Genomic DNA, 24125 nt, shown 5'->3' on the forward strand with positions numbered 1-24125 from the left:
ACTAAACTGTGAATTTCAAAGTTCCCTGGTGTACATCAATCAGATCTGGGACCCTGGGAAGCCAGTACAATTCAAAAAAAAAAAAAAAAAGTTAAGCTTTCTGTATATAGTTGGCTTTCTGTCAGGACTCCAAAGTCTTTGTAGCTTGTATTTATCTAAATATGTCTTTGGAGTAAATCACAAAGCTGTCTAGCTTTTTGAAACCGGCTGAGCGCAGCCCTATTTTGGAAGACGCTTGGCTGGATTCAGAGAGGGATCATTTCTCTGAAAACAATCAGTAGGCCACTTCTGAAAGCCCTGAGCCAGAGCTCTATGGTTTATGTACTTGGGGCATGTTGAATTATTAGCCAGCTATTGTGGGTAGACAAAACTTGCATAGCTTTACACAGCAATATAATGACATGGAGTTACAGTATTATCCCTTATTACTTGGTAATCATTTATACAGCAACATTTATACAGCAGCAGAACCCAACTGCTTGTTTTTATTACAGCTTTTCCGGACCCAAATATTTGAAGGAATAGTTCACCCAAAAATGAAAATTCTGTCATTATTTACACATCCTCCTGTCCGTTCTGGCCAGTCATTATAATGAAAGTAAATGAGAGCTGGGACTGTCAAGCTCCAAAATTACAAAAAAACACAGTAAAAGTAGTTCTGAATTATTTCCAGTCTTCTAAAAACACACAATAGTTATGAGGAAGAACATACTGAAACTACATCCTTGTTCTCGATTTATGAGCATTTAAGAGAGTTGATGAAAGAAATAGGAATTTTAAGGATTTTTTTTTTCAAGTCATTCAGTTAGTGAGTTCCTCAAACTTTGTCAAACTGTCAACAAAAATTGACTACGGCAGAGTTTGAATATAGCGCATATTGTCCTTTTATGCTGTTTCGCTGACTTTTTATGGTTTAAAAGCAGTTGTCATTCTTTATAAAGTGCAACCAGCGCATTCTACAAAAAATTCGGTAACGCTTCCTTTTACAGTCCAGTTACCCATGTACATACTCAGTACTTATTTTAGAAATTACAATTACTGTGTAATAACTAGGTACTAACCCTGAACCTACCCCTAACCCATGTACTTACCTTATATTAGCTAGTACTTTCTAGGTAAGTACACTGTAAGTACTGTACTGTAAAAGGAAGCGTTACCAAAAATTCTCCTTTTGTGATCAACAAAAGAAAGAAAATCATACAGGTTTAGAATGATGTTCCAAGGTAAAGCAGAGTCCAGTGTAAATAAGTCATTAACCAATCACTTAACTGTGTTGTAAAATGTCATTACAAGACTTTAAAAGCACAGTGCATTTTGTAAAACAACTGCAATTATTTTAAATCATGCTAATTATGCCGATTTCAGACTGCATAATTTAGTCGGGTCACTGTTCTTTTCACATTGCATGACTTTCTTGGCCAGCATTCAGTCGCTACTGTGTTCACACTGCACGATGGATCGGCGACAGAAGGTTTCACACTGCATGACTTTACAATAGGAAGAATCGCCGACAACTAGCACTCTGCGCGCAAACTGCGTACATTTCAAAACAAACACAAGCGAGATGTGACAAGGAAACAACGCGACATCACACGTTCTCACATGAGACTTTTTCTTTTACGTCCCAGTTGTGATACAGCTCAGATGAAACGTCAAACAGACACGGGTGCTCCTGCCAAATTTCTACTAATTTTTCTTCCATTTTTTGGGTCCAAATAGACAGAGAAGAAGCCTTTTTCTGAAACAATGACATGCTTGTTGATCCGTGATCTATAACTCCTCCCCGAACTCCCCGCTGCTCTGTATCTTGCTCTCTCATTGGCTGTCGGTAATCGCCGATGTACTTTTCAGTCAGAACACTTTTCACACAGCAGGATTTTGAATCGCCGACAGGTCCAGATATTTAGCATGCCAAATATCTCATGGGCGATTCTCTCAGATCGCGTCTTTGCTCATTCACACTGCATGATTTTCACTCGCGTGAACGAGCACCGATTTGCCTGTGATATCATCACCAGGCGCAGTGGATAAGACACATGCCTTTGGTGTGAGAAACTCAGGTTCGAATCCACCGCAAGACACCAATGTGTCCCTGAGCAAGACACTTAACTCCTAGTTGCTCGAGAGGCGTGCAACCTCTTCCATATAAAGCAATTGTAAGTCGCTTTGGATAAAAGCGTCAGCTAAATGTAAATGTAGATTTCAGGCATTTGTCGGCGATTTCTCAAAACCTGTCGGCGAGCCAAAATCGTGGCTAAAATCGTGCAGTCTGAACTCGACATAAGGGAACCGATGAGCTAAATGGCTTTAGAGGGGCTGCAGACTTCAGGAGTTATGTTTGGGATTCAGTCTGGAGCTGAAAGATGGTTTGTGTTTGCAAGGCTGAGGAGGCCAAACCACCCAAAAACACGCAGGGAGAAAACTTGATGTGTGGGAGAGCGATTTGTTTCTGATAAATAAATGAAAACAAACGCTCAAAAGGAACATAAACCTGTCAGGGAAAGGAGAAAAACAAAATACGTAATTCGTGAAGCAAAAACTAGGGAGGGTAAAATCCAACCTCGACACTCCAATCAGGCAAACTCGAGATTCAATCAATCTATGTAGTTATGAAAGGCCATAGCCTCTGGTTGGTGGTCATTTCATGCAGGCTAACTGCTCGTCTCTGCCGGGATAATTGTACCCGGAAGATTAAAGAGGGAAAGTTTAAAATTGGCTGAGGGGAAGGGGACATAAGACAAGATGATGCATTCGGCTTTCCTATTCCTCTTAATGCACCAATCACATGCAACCTGAGCTCTGGGTAATGGCAGGGAGTGACTGAGTCTCATGGGTATCACTGTCTGAAATATCCTACATTTCCAGTGCAGAGGCCTGTCTCAGAAAAGGAACTGAAGTTAATATAGGGGCCCATTTAGCTGCACCATTAATAAATACGAGCAGGCATATTCGTGACTGCCTTCTAATTCGTCATTCGCTTTTCATTATTCGGTTTCAACGGCTAGACAGAAAGATCTAGCCTTCTAAGAACAGGGCAAGGATGGAAGAACATCTAGAAACCTGACCACACCCCCAGATAAAGAGTGTACAAGTATGCTTGCACTGAGTAGGAGGTACATTTCTGAGTCTGCACAGTGAAATCTGCAACTGTAACCACAATCTTTCCAGGCTGCAGAGAGCGCTGACCACAAATGGCCTCCTGCAGTCATTACCGCACACGTCTCTGCAGGGCTCTTCCCCCACGACCCACAGACCGGTCTTTCTCTGTCTCAACCCTCTCTTTTCCCTTCCTTATTCATCCGCAATGCCTCCTGCTCCCATTTCATTCCACTCCATCCTCAGTCTTACTCAGCGTTAAAACTTTGCTCCTTACCTTTCCCTGACCCCTGTCAGTGTTCCCAGTCCTGCTGGCCACGGTCAGCCCCAGCCTCGCTCCGCCTAACCCTTCCCGCGTGCGACGCGGTCGGCTTGCTTTCCCCAGCTGGCCGGGCTTGAAGTTTTTTAATGGGAAGGTTACGGGTGAGACCGCTCATATCGCACTAACATCAACCAGTGTAATGAACCCTGACAAGGCAAGGTTACAAGCCCTGCCATAAACCTCTCCCGCCCTAAACAACTTTCATTAGGCGTACTCCGGTTTACATTTAGCAAATGTTAAAACAAGAGGGAACAAACATGCTGTACTTTAGATTTTAGATTTGCTGTTGGAAAGGAGAATGATATGTCCTAAGTTGACTGACAGTTCCTCAGTGGATAAAAATACAGACAAGTTTCTAATATCATCATTAATATCATTATCAATTGATTTTTATGAAGATTTATACAATCTATTTTTATTATTGTTATCAGCCAAGATCGATTATGAAATAATTATTAGTTTGTCTTTGTCGGTCTCAGTCAGAATAGTATATTCTTCCATGAAATGGCAGGAATTAGTGTGGAAATTAGACTGTAATTTCCAATGCTAGTCCTCATAATGCCTTTTAAAATCAAGCTATGAAATGCATGTTCTATGAGTTGGCTGTAAAACAGATTTGTAGTCTTGACTGCTGTGACCAACCATGTGCCATACAGTATATCAGCAAATGTACTGTGGTTGTGAATGACGAGGAAAAGCACTTGTGTGCTGTAATATTTCAAACCAGGGAAACTATTACATAAAAAGCTTCAAATGCCAGCACCAGGGCCAACCAATCTAATCTCCTCTGCCTCGTGGAAACATCTGAGAAACACGAAGCTGCTCGCAGAACTTAATGGTGCTGTAGAGTGACTACCGTGTCACAATCGGCTTCAAATAAACACTAGTAAAGCTTAACCTTTGCTCCGGCACGGGCCTGACCTGATCGCACTAGTTTCATGGATGACTGTAAATTCATAAATGAAGTATTCCCCGACAGCTCAGCCAAAACATGTCCCTGATTCAAAGCAGAGCAGGAAAATATTCAGACTAAGAATGCCGTTTATCCAAGAAAAATTTTCCCTCCAGCACACCTTCTCCTCTCCATAAAGAGCACGGGGAGAGGTTGTGTCACATTAAGCTTGGCTGGGTCGATCTGAAAGAATCACATCTGGACGGCCTGAAGGAACAACACAGAATATCCCTACACTGACAGTGTCCTTTAAACAGTGTTTGGGAAAGTCAAATATTTAAGCAAGATCCTTTCCAGTACAATGATCAAAATTCAAACAGTGGGAAGTTTGACCGCAAGCTTTTCCAGGCACGGATATCAAAGGGAAGCGATGACTTACAGGCGGCCCAACTTGGGTGTGGATTGGAACAGCAGCTCCGGCAGGACCTGCAGCCGGTTCCGGTTCAAGCGGCTGTGAGGAAGAGAGGACAGGGGAAGGGCAAGAGTTAGTGTGGTCAAAACGTCAGGAGGTAAGAAACAAAACTTAAGACGCTGTGAGAATGACCTTACGCAGAGCACAGATCAGTGGGTATGTGTTTGCGTAGTTAGATTATCCAAGGCCAAAAGAGAGAGCGAAAACCAAACAAAGACGGAAAGGTTGTTTGACTTGCACATCGACATGCAGGCATCTGAATACCTAGATGGATGAGACAACAAGGCAAACACAAACGACACACGGACAGACTAATCCATCTTTCTAATTGAAGAAACAAGTCGGGTCAGCATTGCTATCAGGATGAGCAACATCACGACAGGCCAATAGCTACATCCTGGGGTCAGGAGTCACATATGTGCAGGGGCTGATGGGAAATAAATGGACTTCCTCTGAAGATGGCATAGGTTATCTCCAGTGGTGCTCTTTAAAGGCTATTATCACTCGCATGAGCCTGGCCAGACGGACTGTGGGATTTGGTATGAGCCTTATCACAGGAGTATGGGTTTTGATGATAGGGTGCAGGGTCATGGAGCAAACCAAAGGTATGTGGAGGAGGAACATTACTTTTTTTGCTTTTTGAGAATCTACAACCTCTATGACTTGGTTCCTTGCTGTCTTCAAGTAGACTCATTCTACAAGCGAAGAGTTGCCTTTCTCTCAGGACGTGTGTGTCCACCAAAGCATCTGAAAATGGCAGTCACTCTTCTGCAAACTCCTAGCTGAGGGGGGCGTGCACCTGAGACGTGCATTTTTTTCTGTAGGCAAGGGCGTGGGCTGGTACCTGCTTACGTCACGCAGCAGTACCCCAACATCCAATAGGAAAATTAAACTGCAGTAGCCACAGTTCAACCTGAAGAGGGCAGCACCCAGATGTTTTACACAATATATTGTAAAATTTAAACACTTTATACACAGATATAAAAAAATTTAACTTGAATCAATGAACAGCATTAATAAAAGCCCCAGTCTTACAGATCATTAACTGAAATAAAAGTTGTGTTAGGGTTTAGTTAAGCCTAGTTCACACTACATGATTTTAAGCCCGATTTAAACCCAATTTGCAAATCGTTATCACGTGCAAATTGCAGGGGATTTGCGGCCGATGAACGCTCGCCAAACTGTTAGTATGAAAGAGCCAACACTATCTCACGACCAATTCGTACGAATTTTCGACGAATGATTAAAAAGTGTCTAATTTGTACGATTTGTCTAAACCCAAGTGATGGTTAGGTTTAGGGGCGGAGTAAGGGGTAGGTCATTCGTATGAATTCATACGAGTTGGCCAATTCATAAAATATGTACGATTTAGCAAAATCGTACTAATTCGTACGAGTGAGGTCGTATGAATTGTTACGATTTAGCCACTTTTTAATCATTCGTCGAATTCGTACGACTTGGTCGTGAGATCGGGTTAACGCATCAAAGATGCTTGATGCTAACACACCAAAATATATCTAGCATGCTAGATATCCAGAGCTTTCGCATGACTCAACCTCAGTGATGTCATGAGCTACAGCCAATCAGAACAAGGCATGGGTTGAGGTCACCGAGTAAATCTTATTTTTTTGCATTTTCTCAGAGCAAATCATCGCGCAAACAGTTTGCAGCACTAGTTTCTGTCTGACGTCCATAGTCACGTGTTGTGTTCTTCGTCTTCTTCGCTGGGTTTTGACACATGTGCTGTTTCGCGTAATTTCCGGTTTGTTTAATCGCGTGATTTTTTTCATGAGTTTGTAGACAAGATAGAATCATTGGGTGACAGAGTTGTTGTCAACTCGTGTGGTGTGTTACCTCCCGTTGCGGATCAATCACATTGTGTGGTGTGAACAGCTCAACAACTTCAACACTCCTGATTTCACAGAGATCAAGTCATGTAGTGTGAACCACACAGTTTAGCCAGACATTTTAAAATCATGTAGTGTGAACTAGAACTAAGCTTTTTTTTCAGTTGTGCTTTGCTTACACAACTGTGTATAAGCAAAAACGGTCGTCTGTTACCGTTGTACAAGCAGGATGTGGCGGTTGGTTGTGTGGTATTTGTCTTGCCCCTCCTCCACTGTGTTTTGATGGTTGGCAAAAAATGGACAGTGATGAGTATTGCGTTTTCGCCATAGTTGGACATTCTTCAAGTCTCTGTGACCGGTAGAAAACGCACAGCGCTCAGAGCTCAGTGTGAAATTCGTAGACGCTCAGCTCCTTGTCATCCTGCTGGAGTTTTCAAAACGTGGTGCTCCTATCCCAAACAGCAAACTGACATTGAATCAACGTGGAAACGATGTCTCTCGTGACATTGAAACAACGTTGATCTGGCATTGTTTTGCTCATCGAATTAACATTGAACCAACGTCAGACGCGACATTCTTCAAAGCTAAATGAAATTCGAAAATTGGTTTGCTTTTATAACGTTTAAACAACGTTGATTTCAAGTTGATTTTCCGTTAGTTTTGAAAGAATGACGCGTCTGACGTTGGTTCAACGTTAATTCGATGAGCAAAACAATGCCAGATCAACGTTGTTTCGATGTCATGTTTCCACGTTGATTCAATGTCAGTTTGCTATCTGGGATGGCTTTAATTGTAAAAATATGCTAGTATCGTGGATACTCTTATTCGTCATTGACCTTAGTTTGAGGGATCAGTGGGAGTGGTAAGTAACCTTAAAACTTGACCCTTGTTAAACCATGGATTATAAACTTTATCTATGTTTTAGCTCCAAAGTCACAACATACTGCATGAAAACCATTCTCTTCTTTTTGTTTCTGTATCAGTAATTCTAAGGCACTCTCATTGTAGGGTCAAGCTATGTATATGTCTGCTGGGTTACAACAACAACAACAAAAAGTCACACTCAAGTGTCAGATGGAGGGAATGCATGTGGACACACTGGCCGTCTCGCCGCCAAGAGTGGGTCATTTGAGTTAAATGCTGTGAAATTCCAAATACGAGTGATACATTGAGGAATGTAGTTCTTAAGACCCTGATAAACCAGACCCACAAAACCACCACAGAGACAGATTCTTCAAAGATGATAAACAAACTGGCAAACTTCAGTTCTCTTCATGATGGTTGCTGATTTTGACGTACGTTCATCTCTAACACGTGGCGGCAGCTCAGTTAAACACTGACAGACCCGTGCAAACATTTACAAGGAATGAAACGCACTGAGACATTCACACATAAACAAACTCAGGGATGCTAACACAGGCAAGCCACAGTCCAGACATTCTTTGACCTTGTCCAACTGCAGTAATAGCTAGCATGTTTGGTCTGACCCAATGGTCAATTTCACTGGCAAGTGTTAAGATTCTCAGCCGGAAAAGAGCAAATGGCTGCGCTCCAGATGTCAGGGGGCAAACAAGCACGTAAACCCACTGGACTTAAAAAAGGAAAGATATGGAGGTCACCTCCAAATTCTCAAAGTTCCTTGCGCGTTTGTGGAGATTTTTCAGATTAAAACCGACAAGGTCAATATGTTGCTCATAGCCAGCTACAAATTATTTTGTCCAAAACACACATACTGAAACATGTGGAATATGTCTCATGACAGGTCAATGATTTCCTCTATTTTTATACCTACATTCTCTCAAGCTGTCGGAGTTCCAGAAATGCTCCTCTTTCGATCACACTTATTTGATTGTTCTCCAGATGTCTGTGGGAAAAAAAAAGAAAGAACTTCATTATCCAATCAACTCCAGCGATTCAACTTCAACTGACATTGATTAGCCTCCCAGAGTGATTGAAATGACAGTTGAAAGAGGACTTCACAACAGTGACTTACTGAAAAGCAAACTGCCTTTTTCTCATGAAAACCAGAGCAGATTTTTCTCTGATTTTATGACGTGTGTGGTTGCCTCAGCGGACCCTCGTTCGTGTCCAGCTTGCCTGTGACAACGTTCCGGAGAGCTCTCCTCTACTCTCTAGGCTTTGTCATATTTCAGGGCCCTTAAAATTTTCCAGATGCATTACAAAGACAGCAGAACTCCATGGCTATTTCTTGTTTATATTTGAGTCTCTTTGAATTAGAACTAACACGCAGACACACGCATAGAGCGCACAGCCACTAAATTATATTCGGCACCGGATAATACAAGCAATCCCCCCAAAAGAGAGACAATCCCCCGAAGCAAAAGACATCCTAAAGTGTCTCTAAAGTGGACTTCCGCTTTCTGGGCTTATGAATGATGTTTTAAAGAAAACGTTTAGACACGCAACTGTTTTTACAGCCGTAATCCATGTTTTGTCATATCATTCTGTCAGGAAAAGCTGAGACTCTAAGGCGTTTTTATGAATACCTCAGCTTCAAGGCAAGATCCAGCATGGTGAGGCCAAAGACACAAGCGATTGATTTATTCGTAATAATTGCATTTTTTGTTGCTAACAAACATATCATAGTCTGTGTCTAACATAAATCGAAGTCTGAGTAACAATCTGCCTCATTTTTACAAATAGGGGATCAACCCCACCATGGTTTATGTATTGGCATTAAACGTAATCCCTTTCGATCCTGACCAGATGGGTTTTGGTGTGGGCTGAAGAATAATAAGTTTTCTTTTTTTTTTTTTTTTCTTCATTTTTCAGCATCTCTCCCTGTTTCTGTTCTTTGTCTTTCTCATCTTTACAGAAATGTTTTGAAGTTTTGCATGAAACCATATGGGACACAGGCAAACACCTACATATGCTTTCACAGGGGCTGACAAGGAGAATAGAAGACCTCTCAACTAAAAGGGTGAAGCAAGACACATGGTATTGCTGGAATAGTCTTTGTTATTTTTGCCTTAAGCATTAACCAAGTGCTGGTTTATAGGCAGGTCTCAGGTCAGTGCAGATGGCGCATCCCTGAGGACTTTAGAATGGAAACCTTCTATGAGCCAAGGTAAGGTCAATCTTAAATTTCCAAATTATTATGAACAATTTACTTCATAATCAAATCAAAAGTCAAATGGTGTAACCAACATGTAGACTCATGTGAGAAAAAAAACCAAGAGAAATGATATCAAAGGACAAATTGCAGTGCAGCTGGCACTTCTCTGGGAAATTTTGTGTGGGAAAGTCTAAGTGCCCATCTTGAGCTATTTTAAAGGTTCCTAATTTTATTTTGGATGTCTCCTACAATATGTTTATATGCATCAAAGGACAAAAAAGACTTTTATTTTCTCATAATATATATTGCACATCACCTCATTTGACACCAGTGATCCGAAACAAAAGATTCGCGAAAGTTTCGTAGCGCCATGAAGCCCTGTTTCCAAAATCACCCATCACTACTCGACCCTGTGCCCGTACTTGACTGTCGCCCATCACCTGTTTGCTTGCTTATAGTGTTATTATTAATAAAGGTACAAAGAGATCTAAACCCCAGTCCTTCATTCCGATATACATCACAATAGGGGAGAAAAAAGACTATCACAACCTCGTTTCATGATGACTTTAAAATAACAGATAATTTGGCGAAATTATGACAAGGCAAGTTTAGTTCAGGTTGTAAAAAGTCATGTGGAGACATGCACGTAATTTGCACGGGGGTCATGACAAAAATCAGATCCAGCTAATATATAAAAAAAATAATATTATTATTTTATTTTCTGTTCTTTTTGCATGGAGTTTGCAAAGATACAAAATGAATCAAAGCCCAACTAACATTAGTCCACACTTGTATTTTCTCAGTTTCTGAACTTTATGTTATCAGAGGCTAAATGCAAACGCAAAGTTTTTAATGCTGTTATTTGATGTTAAGTTTTTAAAATATGATGTTAAAAAAATACATTTTAATAGTTAAACTTAAAGCCTAGTTTATTAACATGAACTTAAAGTCATTATGGCAAAAATAGTCAGGTGAACAGCTGAATTTATGTTAAATAGCTTAAATCAGTAAAAGTATCACAATCTAGGCCTATTTCCAATACAGGAACGGCAAATTAGCATGTTACCTTGGCTTTTACACAAGAAAATTATTCAATAAATAAATATGCTGCGAGTTTAACCCCCTCAATGGTAGACCCCCCAATGACCCCCAAATTCTGATATTTACAGTATGTTTAAATTATCTTGAAAAATACATTTAAAACAATACATAATAGTGCAGCTAACACTTCTCTGAGGACTTTTATGTGGGAAAATAATAAGTCAAATGGTGAATGTCGTACATGAAGAGTTGGAGGCTTGCCCTCCGCTATCATACGGTGCAAGTCTTCCAGAGAGATAAGGGGGTGCCGAGGCTGGGAGGCTGCTTTTGGGACATGGCATGGCTGTTAATCACAAACCACCTTAAACTGCCTCTGTGCAGCCCGCCAGCCGCTGCCTCTGCTTACGACTGCTCTCTTGGGCGTTTGTTTTACTCCTCTTTTTTTCACTTGTTTATTTTTATCTCCATTCCTCTCTTTTTACAGGCTCTCATTCAGGAAGAAAACAGCACATGATTACAGTCATTAAAGTGGAAGAACACTTTCTCTAGAGGAACCCAACTCGCTAGATCACGACTGACCTGCGTCTCTACTAGCAGCCGTCCTGTCATTTTTTATTTTTTTTATTTTTAAAAGTTCACGTTTCTGCAAGGAAATATATTGTTACATATTCTTCAAACTCAAGTACAAGATTGACTGCATCTAAGGCAATGACTTCATGCGAGATTCAGTCAAAGGGTCATGTTAAACGTGTCAGATTTACTCAGCTTAAAAGTCAGTTTGTTTTATTATGACTTGTGCCGTAATCCTCCCGGCTTTCGGCCTCGAAAAACCTTTGATGGCTTTGACTGTAAAGACAACACGGAAGAGGAGGGGCACTTGGGAGTTAAAGCAAGGATTAACCATAAGAGCGAAAGATACAGAGTGACATCTTACAGCACTCGTAGGTTCTTGAGGCCAGAGAAGTCCACTTTGGTGATCCGGGTGATGTTATTCCTGTCTAGATCCCTGGAAAGAGAAAAAAGGGGGAGAAGGAGTTAAAAGCTTTTTATTTCACTTATGCTTTCAAACATGATTTTTCAAGTCTCAGCTCACAGCACAGTCAGTAAACAGAGAATTTAAATACAGAGGCTCCCTGGCAGAGCCTCAACGGCCAGATGCCCGTGGGGCAACGCTGTTCAAAGCTGTCGTCTGCCAGCGAGCATTAGTGCCATGCTGCGGGTTACTGAGTCTGAGAGGCCGACATCAGCTCCGCCACTCTGCCTCGCATTCACTGCGCTGGAGGCGACTCACTTTCAGCATGCTGCTATTGTACTGCCTCGACTCTAAACGTTCCCATACACACACGACGCACATGGCTCGGGATCACGCGTACACCTGCCCTTTTCTGTCCTGTCGTGTCTGTACAATAACTCTGTACAATGCAATTATTTTCTTTCAATGCGTTTATCTGCTTTTTCTTTTCAATGCAACAAAAAAGGACAACTAAAGGCTGAAAAAATAGCAGAATTATATTTTGTTCTGTGTGTAAGCAACGCGAATGAAATATGGGAATAAACTGCTTGAGAGAGACAGATCGCATGGGAACATTTTTGTTTGGAAAACGTCTCCTCTTGCAACTGAGTGAATTATATATTACCAAACTAAGTATTTTTCCACTCTAGTCAATATCTTATACTTTTCCCAGACTGTTATTTTATCAGTTGTTTCAAGCGTGTCTAAAATTGTATACATTTACTGAAATGAGTATACATGCCTATGGATACGAACTGACTTCCTCTGTGGGACGCTGTTTACTGGAACTCCGCCACACTGAAAAGATTACCGTCGAGAAATATACAGAGACATATGATGACACACGCATACACTTGCGCGCTAACATCAGGCCGTCTCAGTGTGCTTCTCATAATATACATAAACATTTATAAATCTGATTTAAAGGCATATTGGATTTCAAAAGATTCCCCCAGAACCACGAAACTCACATCAAGCAGACTAATATGAGCCATATAGGAAACATATTACAGGGGAAAGGCCATTTACAGAACATGATCCTCTTCTAGATGGCGGCAGCATTTTTGGGCATGTGTGTGGAGCAAAAGAATCGGTTTAGAAACAAGCTCTGATCTGCTTTGAAAACCAAAAATCAGAATCATTCACACTTACTTGTAACATAAAGATAAAGAAATGTATATTATCAGAATTGAAAAAAAAAAGTTAAAGAAAAATGTTGTCCAAAAAATTGTCCCAACTGTCCTAGAGTTGTCCTAGCCCCTTAACTGTCACCCCCCTTTTTTGAGAATGGGGGTTAAATGCTCTATTCACACTTAAATGGTTGTAATTCAAGAATGCCTTGGAATATATACCCAAGTTTGGTCTTGTTTTAAAGAAAACACTCAGCAGATTATTGCTGAAGTGAAAACACTTCAAAAAATGAAAGTATGAAAAAGTTATGGAAGTTTTAATTCACAGTAAATCAAATATACTGTACTATATATTTTTTTATTTTATATAAAATATATATTTTACAAAATATTTTTACTCTAAAATTACTATAAAATCAAAGCCATAAATCTAACCAAGTTATGTTCCAAATTTGAAGTTGATATCACAAAAATTGAAGTTCCCATGAGATTTTGTTTAGGCGTAGTACCAAAAATAGCCACCGGGTGCCATTGAATTCCATTGAATTTAGTTGTGTACATTCTGCCTTAATAAATTAATACATTTCTGTCCAAATATCAATTTTGTCACAAAATTTGGAACCTTGAGACTCAGACCTTTCTGACAATATGTGTTTTGTCAAGATTAGAAAAGGTTTTGATCATAAATTATGAAATATAAGGATGTCCAAAAGGGGAGGAGCCTCATAAAACAAGTACCGTTTCTATGGTAACGCAACGTTCAATTATGAAATGGTTTTCACAGGATGAATTCTGAGTTTATAAGCTTTCAAATGATACCTAATTTATGATAACTGCTAAAATATGTGATATAATAAAAAAAGGCGATAAAAAATATTATTATATTTTAGAGGATAATATATACATATATATTATAATTTTTAGAGGATAATGTTATACTATAATTTTTATTTTTTATTGAAAAATACTAGATTATATGTTTTATTATGAACTTTTAGCATAAAAACAGAAGTTTCAATGATTAAAAGTGGGTTCATCCACTTTTTGTGACAAAGGTCAAATCTCCTGTTATGATGCAGATTTTTTTAGGTGCACTCTTGTCATAAATTCATTAATTACTCTTCCTACATAATTTTTAACACAAAACAGGGGTCGAATATTTAATTAGAAGTCTTAGACCTTTCCAAAAATATATAATTTGTCATAATTAGATTAGGATTTAATAGAAATATAGTGAAGTAAAGTTAGGCGTCCCGGTACCGGGACGGTGACAGTCAAGGGGCTAAACAACTGCTAATTGTGCATGTTATGAGTTTTAGAGTTCCCAGCATGCACTGCAGCATAAATAAATGATATGGTTATTATTGCTTTACTGTTTGCTGACTTTATTTATCCTGTTGTTGTTGTTTTTATCGTGTTCTGTTGTGTGATAATGTAAAGAGCTTATTTCACTTATTAGGGTTGATGATTATCATCCTTCTCGAGGTAGATTACCATTCAAAAGTTCAAAATGATTGTTTTTCTTAAAGAAATATATTATTTATTCAGGACATATACTGAATGGAGCAAACATCATAGTAAAGATGTACATACTGTTATAAAATATGTATTTTTCAAATAGGCTAAGTGATGTTCTTTTGAACATTCATCAAAGATTACTGAAAAAAGTATCAGTTTACACAAAATAATATAAATCTAAAGGATCGTGTGACACTGAAGACTAGTGCCATAATTCAGCTCTGCCATCACAGGACTAAATTACATTTTAAACTATAATCAAATAATATTTTACAATATTACTGTTTTTTTTTTTTTTTTTTGGTCCCACTTTATATTAATTGGCTTTAAGTACCATGTACTTACATTGAAATGAATAATTTGATACAGTGGACTTATTGTGTACATATATGTTTTTACATTGTACTTATATTTAAGAAAAAACAGCATGTAATTACGGCTGTAATTAATTTATGTGATTGCATCTGTAATTAATTACACAGCTGACCCATCCCTTACACTTAAACCTACCCATACCACCACACCTGTCCCTAACCTTACCCGTATCACACCTCAATAGCAGCAAAAGTGATATATAATACAACATTACCACAATAAGTACATTTTACTTATTTTTAAATGTAAGTACATAGAACTTAAAGCCACTTAATATAAAGTGGGACCTTTTTTTAGTTTTAGTCAAATAAATGCAGCCTTGGTGAGCATAAGAGACTTCTTTCAAAAACCTTTTAGAAACTTGCCAACCCCTTTCTTCATTTGCATATGAAGATATTGTATATTAAAGACTGCATATTTATTTGCAAATACTTAATGAGGTCTCCCTTCTGACTCAATGGACTTGTTAGAGCTGTTCACAGCCTTTATAAAGCTTGAACATTTTAGTTCCCGTTCCTTTGAATAATGTATCTTTGTTTTAATGCATTTGAACTCCAAAATCTTAATGCATGATGTTTCCTTGATTTTCCAAACTTCTTATTAATTCTATACATACAGTGTTCCCGCAAATTCCCAGTCTCTCCATGTCACTCTCTTTCTGTTTTCACGTCCTAATCTCCAAATAGCTCTCCCTTCTTTTTCTCATCTCGTATCCTCTCACCTGCTTGCAATGTAATCCCTCTAATAACATTTCCTCCCCTCCCGATCCTTCACTTCAATCCTAACCGTGTCAGTTTTTTTTACAGTACGTGTTAAAAGCCTGGGGAGCAAACTAAGTCCTACTTCCTCTAGATACTCAATCAAACCTCCAGTCACACTGACAAGGTGGAGTTCACAGATATGGCAGCCCCCTACTGGCTATTGTTTGTTTTAATTTGTTGAGGGGATAAGGTGCCCATTCAAACGGCAGGTGTTCAGCTCTAACAATGCGCCCCCCTCGGGGTCCCACCCCACCCACGCATGCTGTTAGACCACTCAACCCAACTCGTCCAGGTCATAAGCCGGCAGACCACTCTGGTTAAGTCTGCTATTCAGAACGAAACCGGACAAAGAGAAGAATCTTTGCGATTTTGGCTGGAGGTTATTTTGACTCTGCATGAGAAACTGGGAATTTGTGGGAAAACTGTATGTAGAACTATTGAGAAGTTAAGAAAATCAAGGAATCATGCTTGAAGATTGAGTTCTGCTTAGATACTTTGAATAATGCATCTTTTTCTTTTAATGCAATTTTAAGGGAATGGGGACTAAAATGTTTAAACTTTATAAAGGCTGTGAGTGAACAGCTCTAACTAGTCCATTGAGTCAGAGGGAAACAGTCTTTAATATACAATATCTTCATATGCAAATATTGCAACAGGCGGTTCCCAGGCAACCAAGGTACACTAAGATCTCAAAGTCACGCAAGAAAAATGTGCATGAAAACAAACATTTTTTTTTCTTCTTTTCCAATACGATACCCTGCCTCTCAATGTGTTTCCTGTCGTAATCTTCTGCTATTTTCCTCAAAGCCATGCTAGTCTAGTCCTCAAAAGCTGATAGGTATGCTCCATTTCCTCTTGAATGCTGCTTCTCGTGGCTGTTTGGAATCATAAATGAGTTTTTCCTTTCAGATCTCTGGTTTGGACACCTTAGAGGGTCCCACTTATCTATACTAACACATTAATATTCTCCTCATAAGATGCACAAGTTATTATCAGAACAGATGATACATCAAAAGAACAAATTATGTTTCTCATGTCTATTGATTAATTACAACTAAACGCCTTGAGATAAGCACAAATAGACCACACAAGATTATGCTTATCCTGTGCATTTGAATTCACAAGTTCACTGTCATAACTGTCAATGGAACACTTTAATTTCTGCAACCTATTATCTCTTTATTAAATGACTGTTTTAATTAACATTTCTCCTTCACTGAAGTAATTCACCAAGGCATCCATGTGGCACTGAATATTAGAAAGCAGATGCTAAAGGATAGACACAGATAGGGATGTTTTAATAACTTTCATGTAACAGCGTGTAATTATTTTGTGCATTTCAAACCAGTAGATGCCTCATTACCTCCTCCTCACTCTCCCATAGCAGAGCACTTTCCTTTTCTCGGTTTCTCTGGACGTTTTTCGCCGAAACGCTTGTTCGTTTGCACTTGTGTGAGGTGAAATGGGGGGGATTATTACCGCTCTTTCATCTCCCATGAGCCATGCAGTCAGCCGCCATGTGGCAACCACACATCTCCACTGGACACAAGCAGCCCTGTCCCAGAATTCCTAAGTGCACCTCCTGACATAATTACTACCACCTCAAAAGATCTTAACGATTCCATATTCGTTGAACCCGTCACAGGGTTCCATATACAACTCTTTTATTTTTTACAGTCAAATCTCTGCATGTTAGAAAACCACAAAAACATAATACCTGATTACCTGCATGATTAGTGATGATAGTTTATTGACTTTGGACAATCTGCCTTAGGACATATTGGATTTGGGGTTTAGACTGTCTTTCCATGGGGATAAAGGCTAACTCATCATTGGAGTTTCAGGATGAAGGCTGTGAAAATGAAGAAGCCAATGCGTCTTTGAATTCATCTGCATTGTTTATGCACAATGTTGGCAGTTTCCATATCAGGAAGAGTTTCATTCAGTAAATATTTTCATTACAGTCATGTCTGGATACATTCTCCACTGAAGAGCTCCCACTTCATACTAAGCAGAGCGGACAAAAAATGAATTATTTCATATTCCTTTTTTGAACGTTTGCCCCCTGGATGGTTTATATCCAAACCCTGACATCTAATAGCGCAGACGGCCTGGTGTTCTTTCACAGTATATGAGTTCTTAAATTACTAGAGTAACGCTTGGCTGAGAGGTGACAAGGGCATCTTCTACACTTCTGTGTGAAAGTCAATATGACAGCCAGGCTACAAAAGGCTCATCAATAACACAAGTCTCATCTTGGACTCCAGGGGTAACCAAGGATACCCCCTCCCTTCTCCTAACATCATTACCAGGAACAACAGTCAAAAATGAGGATCCCGACCAAAGTCCCCATATCTAACAAAAGTCTCCGTGCCAGGCCACCATTGGATTTATTTATTTTGCTAAATTTGGCTCTACTTCCAATTGTGTTGCTTGTATATATTTATCCAAAAAAGGCTGTTGTTTTTCATTAATTACTTTGTTACTATGTTGTTACTTCCTAAGCGAAAGTAGCTAGATTTAAGTCAAGCTATATAGCTACACCACAAGCCACAAATGAAACAATGCAAACTACTGTGAATGTGAATCTATGAAAGACAATATATTTGGCTACACTATCTAAGCTGTCACTGGGGCTGTACCTTTTCAAAAGCTACACTTTTGTATCCAAAGGCTACATATTGGTACCTTAGTGGTACATATTAGCACCTAAAATGTACATATTAGCACCTGAAATGTACAGTTTAGCTAATGAAATGGACATATTAGCACCTAAAATGTACATATTATCACCTAAAATGTACATATTAACACCTAAAATTGACATATTATCACCTAAAATGTGCATATTAGCACCTAAAATGTACATATTATCACCTAAAATGGACAAAAGTGTACCTTTTGAAAAGGTACAGCCCCTGTGTACTTTTTTTTTCTGAGAGTGTAGTGGTTTACCAAAGTTACTAGCCACAATTTTGACATTGATACCATGAGCAAAAAACAGCCATATAGATATTTTTTTTTTATTATCTCAAAATTTAGCAGCAGGTATATTAGGCTGCTGTCACTTTAATATCTAAAGCACAGATCCATTATACTGTTACACAAAACCACACACTGTTATACTGTTTTAAAACATAACTGACTTTGTTTATGAGAATATCTGCCATCTTGACATCTTTTTAAGCCCAATAAGCAGCGAAAAATAACTCAATATAGTAATGAGGCGGCTTTGCTGCCATTGCTGAAATCCACATGAATGTGGCAAGTTGGCGGTGTTAATGTCAAGCCCAGCATATCAGATAATACATCTGGAAGCAATTAACAGCAATAAACATACATTTAAACTAAATAACCAATGAAGTTGGGAAAATCATATTTTACATAAACGAACAGCAGCATTTAACGAAATACTACATGGAGCAAATGGGGTGTAAAATGTCTAGGGACTCAAATAAATGTCACACTACATCACTATTTGTCTGAGCTCGTTACTAAAAAAGTTGTCACACTTCTGAAAATTCAGTTAATGGCATAACTACTTTTCCACCCCAACAGTTCATTAGAGTCACATCCGCTTTCTTTCTGCGTACCAAAAGCCTTGTAAAATCCTGATCAAACCATTCCGAAATTATGGTTTGATTCTTTTGTTTACTGGTTGCTAGCTGCAACCCAGTGTTTCAGTCTGTGAAACTTACATCACAGTAACAAAATCATAAAACCACACACGCTTTTATTCATATTTGTTAGCTTAGGATAAACACTGTCACTTCTAGCTACACTAAGCCATAACTAACAATATGTGCTGATGAAAATAACGAAGCCCTAGTGTTGCTTTGGTGACAAAGCCCACAAAACAAGAGCCCTCGTAAACCCAAAATGGCCCGGAGGCATGCACATTATCAACTCCAGCCTTCCATGACACAAGCTTGGAAGATTCACAGACGTCCGGGGAAAATTCAGAGTGACCTCTTGTTTGTGACAAGGGGTCTTCTGGCTCCCAGACTCACCAAAGACAGCATTATCTTTGATGCACTGCCTGAAATGATGCAGATTAAATATTTTCCGTACATGAAAACATAAAGGTTGGGTGGCGAATCGCTTCCTTGAGTCTTTGCCCACAATCCGTGCCAGCAGCTGTCTGGCAGCCTGCAGTGTGTGAACGCTCACTGAGCGAGAGACTTCACATATGCTCCTCATATGCCCACTGAGGTCAGCAGGGCACCGGAGACCACAAACCCACCTCCTGACTCGCTCCAACACCAACACAACAAACACACACACTATCCCGCTGACTGACTCACTGCAATAATAATAATAAAAAAAAAAAACTGACATGCAGCATAAGCAAATGCTGATAAACGGATGTGCGATCTAGGGTGGAGCTACCAGTTGGGAAAGCAGGAGTTGGCGGTTTCACACCGAAACTTCATTAAGAGACCCTGAGTGTGATGAGAGGAAGGGAATGCTGCCATTCTCTATCCTGATCCAGTAGACCAAACACCCTATACGCCATCCACAAAGTGCCACATTGTTCCTGAAGTGTCAACTGCGAGAGGGCCTAAGACTCCGGCGGAGAGAATTTGCTATTAAACGCTACTAAGTGTGTGCGTAACTGGTGCAAATTAGAGTGTGTGTGTGTGTGTGAGTGACTGAAAGGGGATATTACAGTTGCAACAGGAGCTACTAATGAGCGCAAAATCATATGAGCTGTCAAAGAGAGAAAAGCCTTTCAAACAAATGCACATTTATTAGAGCGAAATGTGCCTGAACTCTGGAATTGTGGGTAACTAGCCTTTGCTTAGGGCAGAGGTGCAGTCATTACAGCTAAATCAACACTCCAGGGTGCTCAGGGAAACCTGGTGGCGTGTTAATCGTACCCAGGAGACATGGAGACGTGTCCTCCTGTACTTTGAGTCCTTAAAACTGCTACATTTGGTGCACGTTTTGGGTGATTTGCTTGGTTTTTGATTCATAAAATCAATTCATAAAGTCATTAAACAAATACTTTGCACACCGTGAATGACTTTCATCTGTCTCCAATTTAAGCAAGACACAACCTGACATGGTATATTTTAAAACAAATCCAATATACCGCAGGTCATGACCCTTATTTATTTTTCTCTCCACATGAAAAATTCCACTGAAAAGACCTTTAGAGGTTAAAGGTTGGAAGGTTCAACCAGACCTCTGGCTAGTGAACAGACTGGATGCCTTTCCTATCAAATTAAAAAAAAAAAAAAAAAAAAAAAACCTAAATATTATGTTATAACAGATGGTTATGATATTTAAAGAACTGTCATGGCTTATCATGACAGAAGTGCCGCAGGTGGAAACAGGGAAATTAAAGATATTTTCTCAGTGAAAATCACCAGTGGTTAGAAGTAAACTAATCACATAAGAGAGTCGGTCTTCAGCTGCAGTGCGCCCCTCAACGGACTTGTGGTTCCGCAACTTCCCAACTAATACAGCCAAGATACATACACACACTCACACCATATGGCCATTAATCATGTTAATGTTTGTGTAAACTCATTATCCTGGATGAAAGAATCAGATGCAATGCTGTTCAACATTCAGGACACATATGAAGAGCTGAGCAGTTAATTTCTCATCACTCATTTAAAACAATCGGAATCGAATTATTGAAATGTGATTTTACTTGACTCCAAACTCTTCAAACACTCACATTAATGCACTGAACAGTTATATACTGACAGTTATATACTGAATTACTGCTAAATTGAACCAAACAGTGCTTTAAAATAAAGTAAATTCCTTACTGAGATATATATATATATATATATATATATATATATATATATATATATATATATATATATATATATATATATATAAAGACCATGCTTTTTCTTTAAATTCTGTCAGTGTTTAAAGAAGATAACAGCTGCCTGATCAATTGAGCAAAAATAACATAAAGAATCGTGCTATTTGGTTTTATCAACTTCAGACATCTTAATAAGAAAAACTATAGTAGCCTAATAGTGCCCTTTTACACAAAATACAGTATGTTCCACCATTTAATCCAACAGATACAGATGTGTTAGAGATGTTAAGGAAAAATCTTGATTTCATGTGAACACTTTTTTCATGCCTGGTTAAAAAGTCACATGACCAGAGCTGTTTCATTCTCTCACACAATCAGAGCCTTGATGTATTATTAAACGGATGTAGCCTAGCCTACTGATTGATTATTTTATTGTATTTCAAAGTATACTTGCAAGGAAAAGAAATGTGCATTTATTCTTGAATTAGCATCGCTTTTTCTTCGGTTGCTTGTAAAAATCCTGAGAAAATTTGATAGGCTATGGAATTATGGAAACATTTTTTATTGTTTAACAGAATTATTTAAATTAAATTAATTACACAGAAACGGCAAGTAACATAAATTCGGAAGTGAAGGACTGAAATAGTACTATTAATCTTTGTTTTATTTGCAACTTAAAATATTTTTAGAGCAATGGTCAAAATTGTAAGATGGGGGGAGGGGGTTACAAACCAACTTTCACTTAACATTCTTGCACTTAATTTATTTATTTATTTATTTTTTACATTATGTAGTGATTAATAGCCTACCATTCAATATTTGTAAAATAGACGCTACAAGTCATCAATTCAAGCCAAAAAAAAAAAGAAAAAAAAAAGATGCATCTTTCACATATAATCATTAGGCTACATTACATATAATCGCGACGTTGTCACGAGAGAAACGCGCCATGTCATCATGTTATCGGTGTTCAAATAACGCGATAAGAGGCGTACTTACAGCCTCTCGGCATTCCTCGGGATTCCCCTGGGCACCGTCCTGAAGCCTTGACCCTGGCAATCCACATGAGAGCCCGAACAACTGCACTTATGCGGGCATCCATTGACAGCAGAGCACAGCAGCCCGCACAGCACAGCCAGTGTCCCCCAATACTGCACCCACCGCATCATATATATCCTCTGAGGCTGATAGCAGTCTAATAACAGTAGAACAAAATTCAAAAATAATAAAACTACGCAAACAACCTGATGCGTATGCTATATGAAAAAAAAATGTATCCGCGTCTTATCAACAGAAAATTAAGTCCCACGGGAAAAAAAAAAAACAAGTGGGAAACTTAACGGTGAACTATAGCTCCAACTTTAAAAACTTCTCGAAATACACAGGAGAAAAGTGTTCCTCATTCAAACGCAAGTTTCATCTGTCTCCCCACACCACTGAAACATACAGATGCGCATCAAAAGTTAGAAAAGCACATCGCTGCCAAGGAAAAGCCCATAAAAAGTCCGCAAAATCATTCAGAAATTCCAAAGTAATTCCTTCTCATCCTTCACCAATTCCGCTTTTTTTAGGTCCAGCATGCAAATCTTCATTGATAGTGATAGAGGGACTTCAGCGGAGCTCGTACCTATTTGATTTCCAGCCCCCAAACTCTGCGCTCCACACTCCTACTGGCTCATCTACGTGATGTCATTCAGGGATTGGTTTGGGGTCTCGACTCGAGAAGTTGTTGGGACTGCTTCAAATAACTCAGCACACACCAAATGCCCGTTAACTTTGAGTGGAAGAACACAAACTTATGAATTAGTTACCGCAGTTCAAAAAGGACAAGACATTATTTTCAGCTGCATTTTGAAATGACAAAGCGAGAAATCCCCAGAAAACAAGACATGAAAACAAGACACGATTTTATATTGCGAAAAGCCTATAGTATACTATTCACCAGGAAAGGTTAAAGTGAGTTACTGTACAGAAATTAGGCTACTTAGTGAAGTGATTATAAAAATAAATAAATCAATCAATAAATAAATAAAATAGTGAATTTCTACATACCCAATAAACAATTGTTTTAACTGAGAAATGGTTATTATGCTATTTATATTGGCACTGTATCCAACTAGGCTATACCATGCAATAATTCAGATACTTTTTGTACAGATAATCTGAGTTCTGACACTCTTGAGATATTTTACATGACTTTTTTTCATGGTTTTTGGTGCCCATTTTGCAGTCGTAGTGCCCCCATCTGGTGAGAAACTTCATAAACTTACTACATTTAAATTCCTTCCTCACTTTGAGAACCAACTTTTACCATATTGAGAAGTTTGGTAAGGTTGTGAAGTTTATTTTGGCTCAAGTTTGCTTTAATGTTCTTTATTGTTTGTATCAAAAAATAAAATAAAGATTGCATCCAGGTAAAATATATTTGTCTGACAGGGCAAGTTACTTATTATTATAATATATTAAAGAGGAGAGCTAGGTTTTCCTCTAGTCAAAAAAAGAAAACAAATGTTTAGATGTCTGTTAAAAAAAGTTACTGCCTTAAGTTTTTGAGTACAATCAACTTGGATGTGTAAGTCATTTCAACGATAATTAAACTGATTTAATGAGTTGAATCTTGTATAACTTGAAAAGTTGAAAAACTGATAATTTACTCACCCCGATGTCATCAAAGATATCCATGTCATTCTTTACACGTTTTGACAAGTTTTTCTCAAAATGAACGAATCTTTTTTCATGTCATTTGGTTCATTCAACAAACGAAGTGAACAAATTGACTCAGAAAAAGATTCGTT

The 24125-nt window shown here is 38.8% G+C and overlaps 1 protein-coding gene across 1 annotated transcript in view; it reads right to left on the minus strand.

Moving 5' to 3' along the window:
• slit3 (slit homolog 3 (Drosophila)) overlaps positions 1-22983 on the minus strand; it is a 199100-nt gene extending 176117 nt beyond the window's left edge. The window contains exons 1-4 of the mRNA XM_039648704.2: positions 22330-22983; positions 11681-11752; positions 8422-8493; positions 4750-4821 (exon numbers count right to left, since the gene is read on the minus strand). Of these exons, the coding sequence (XP_039504638.2) occupies positions 4750-4821; positions 8422-8493; positions 11681-11752; positions 22330-22499 (386 nt within the window). The 5' untranslated portion in view covers positions 22500-22983. The remainder of the gene's footprint in view (positions 1-4749; positions 4822-8421; positions 8494-11680; positions 11753-22329) is intronic.
• Positions 22984-24125: the final 1142 nt, after the last annotated feature.

The sequence above is a fragment of the Pimephales promelas genome, chromosome 9 (assembly GCF_988280905.1).
Source record: "Pimephales promelas chromosome 9, fPimPro1.hap1.1, whole genome shotgun sequence".
Lineage (NCBI taxonomy): Eukaryota > Metazoa > Chordata > Actinopteri > Cypriniformes > Leuciscidae > Pimephales > Pimephales promelas.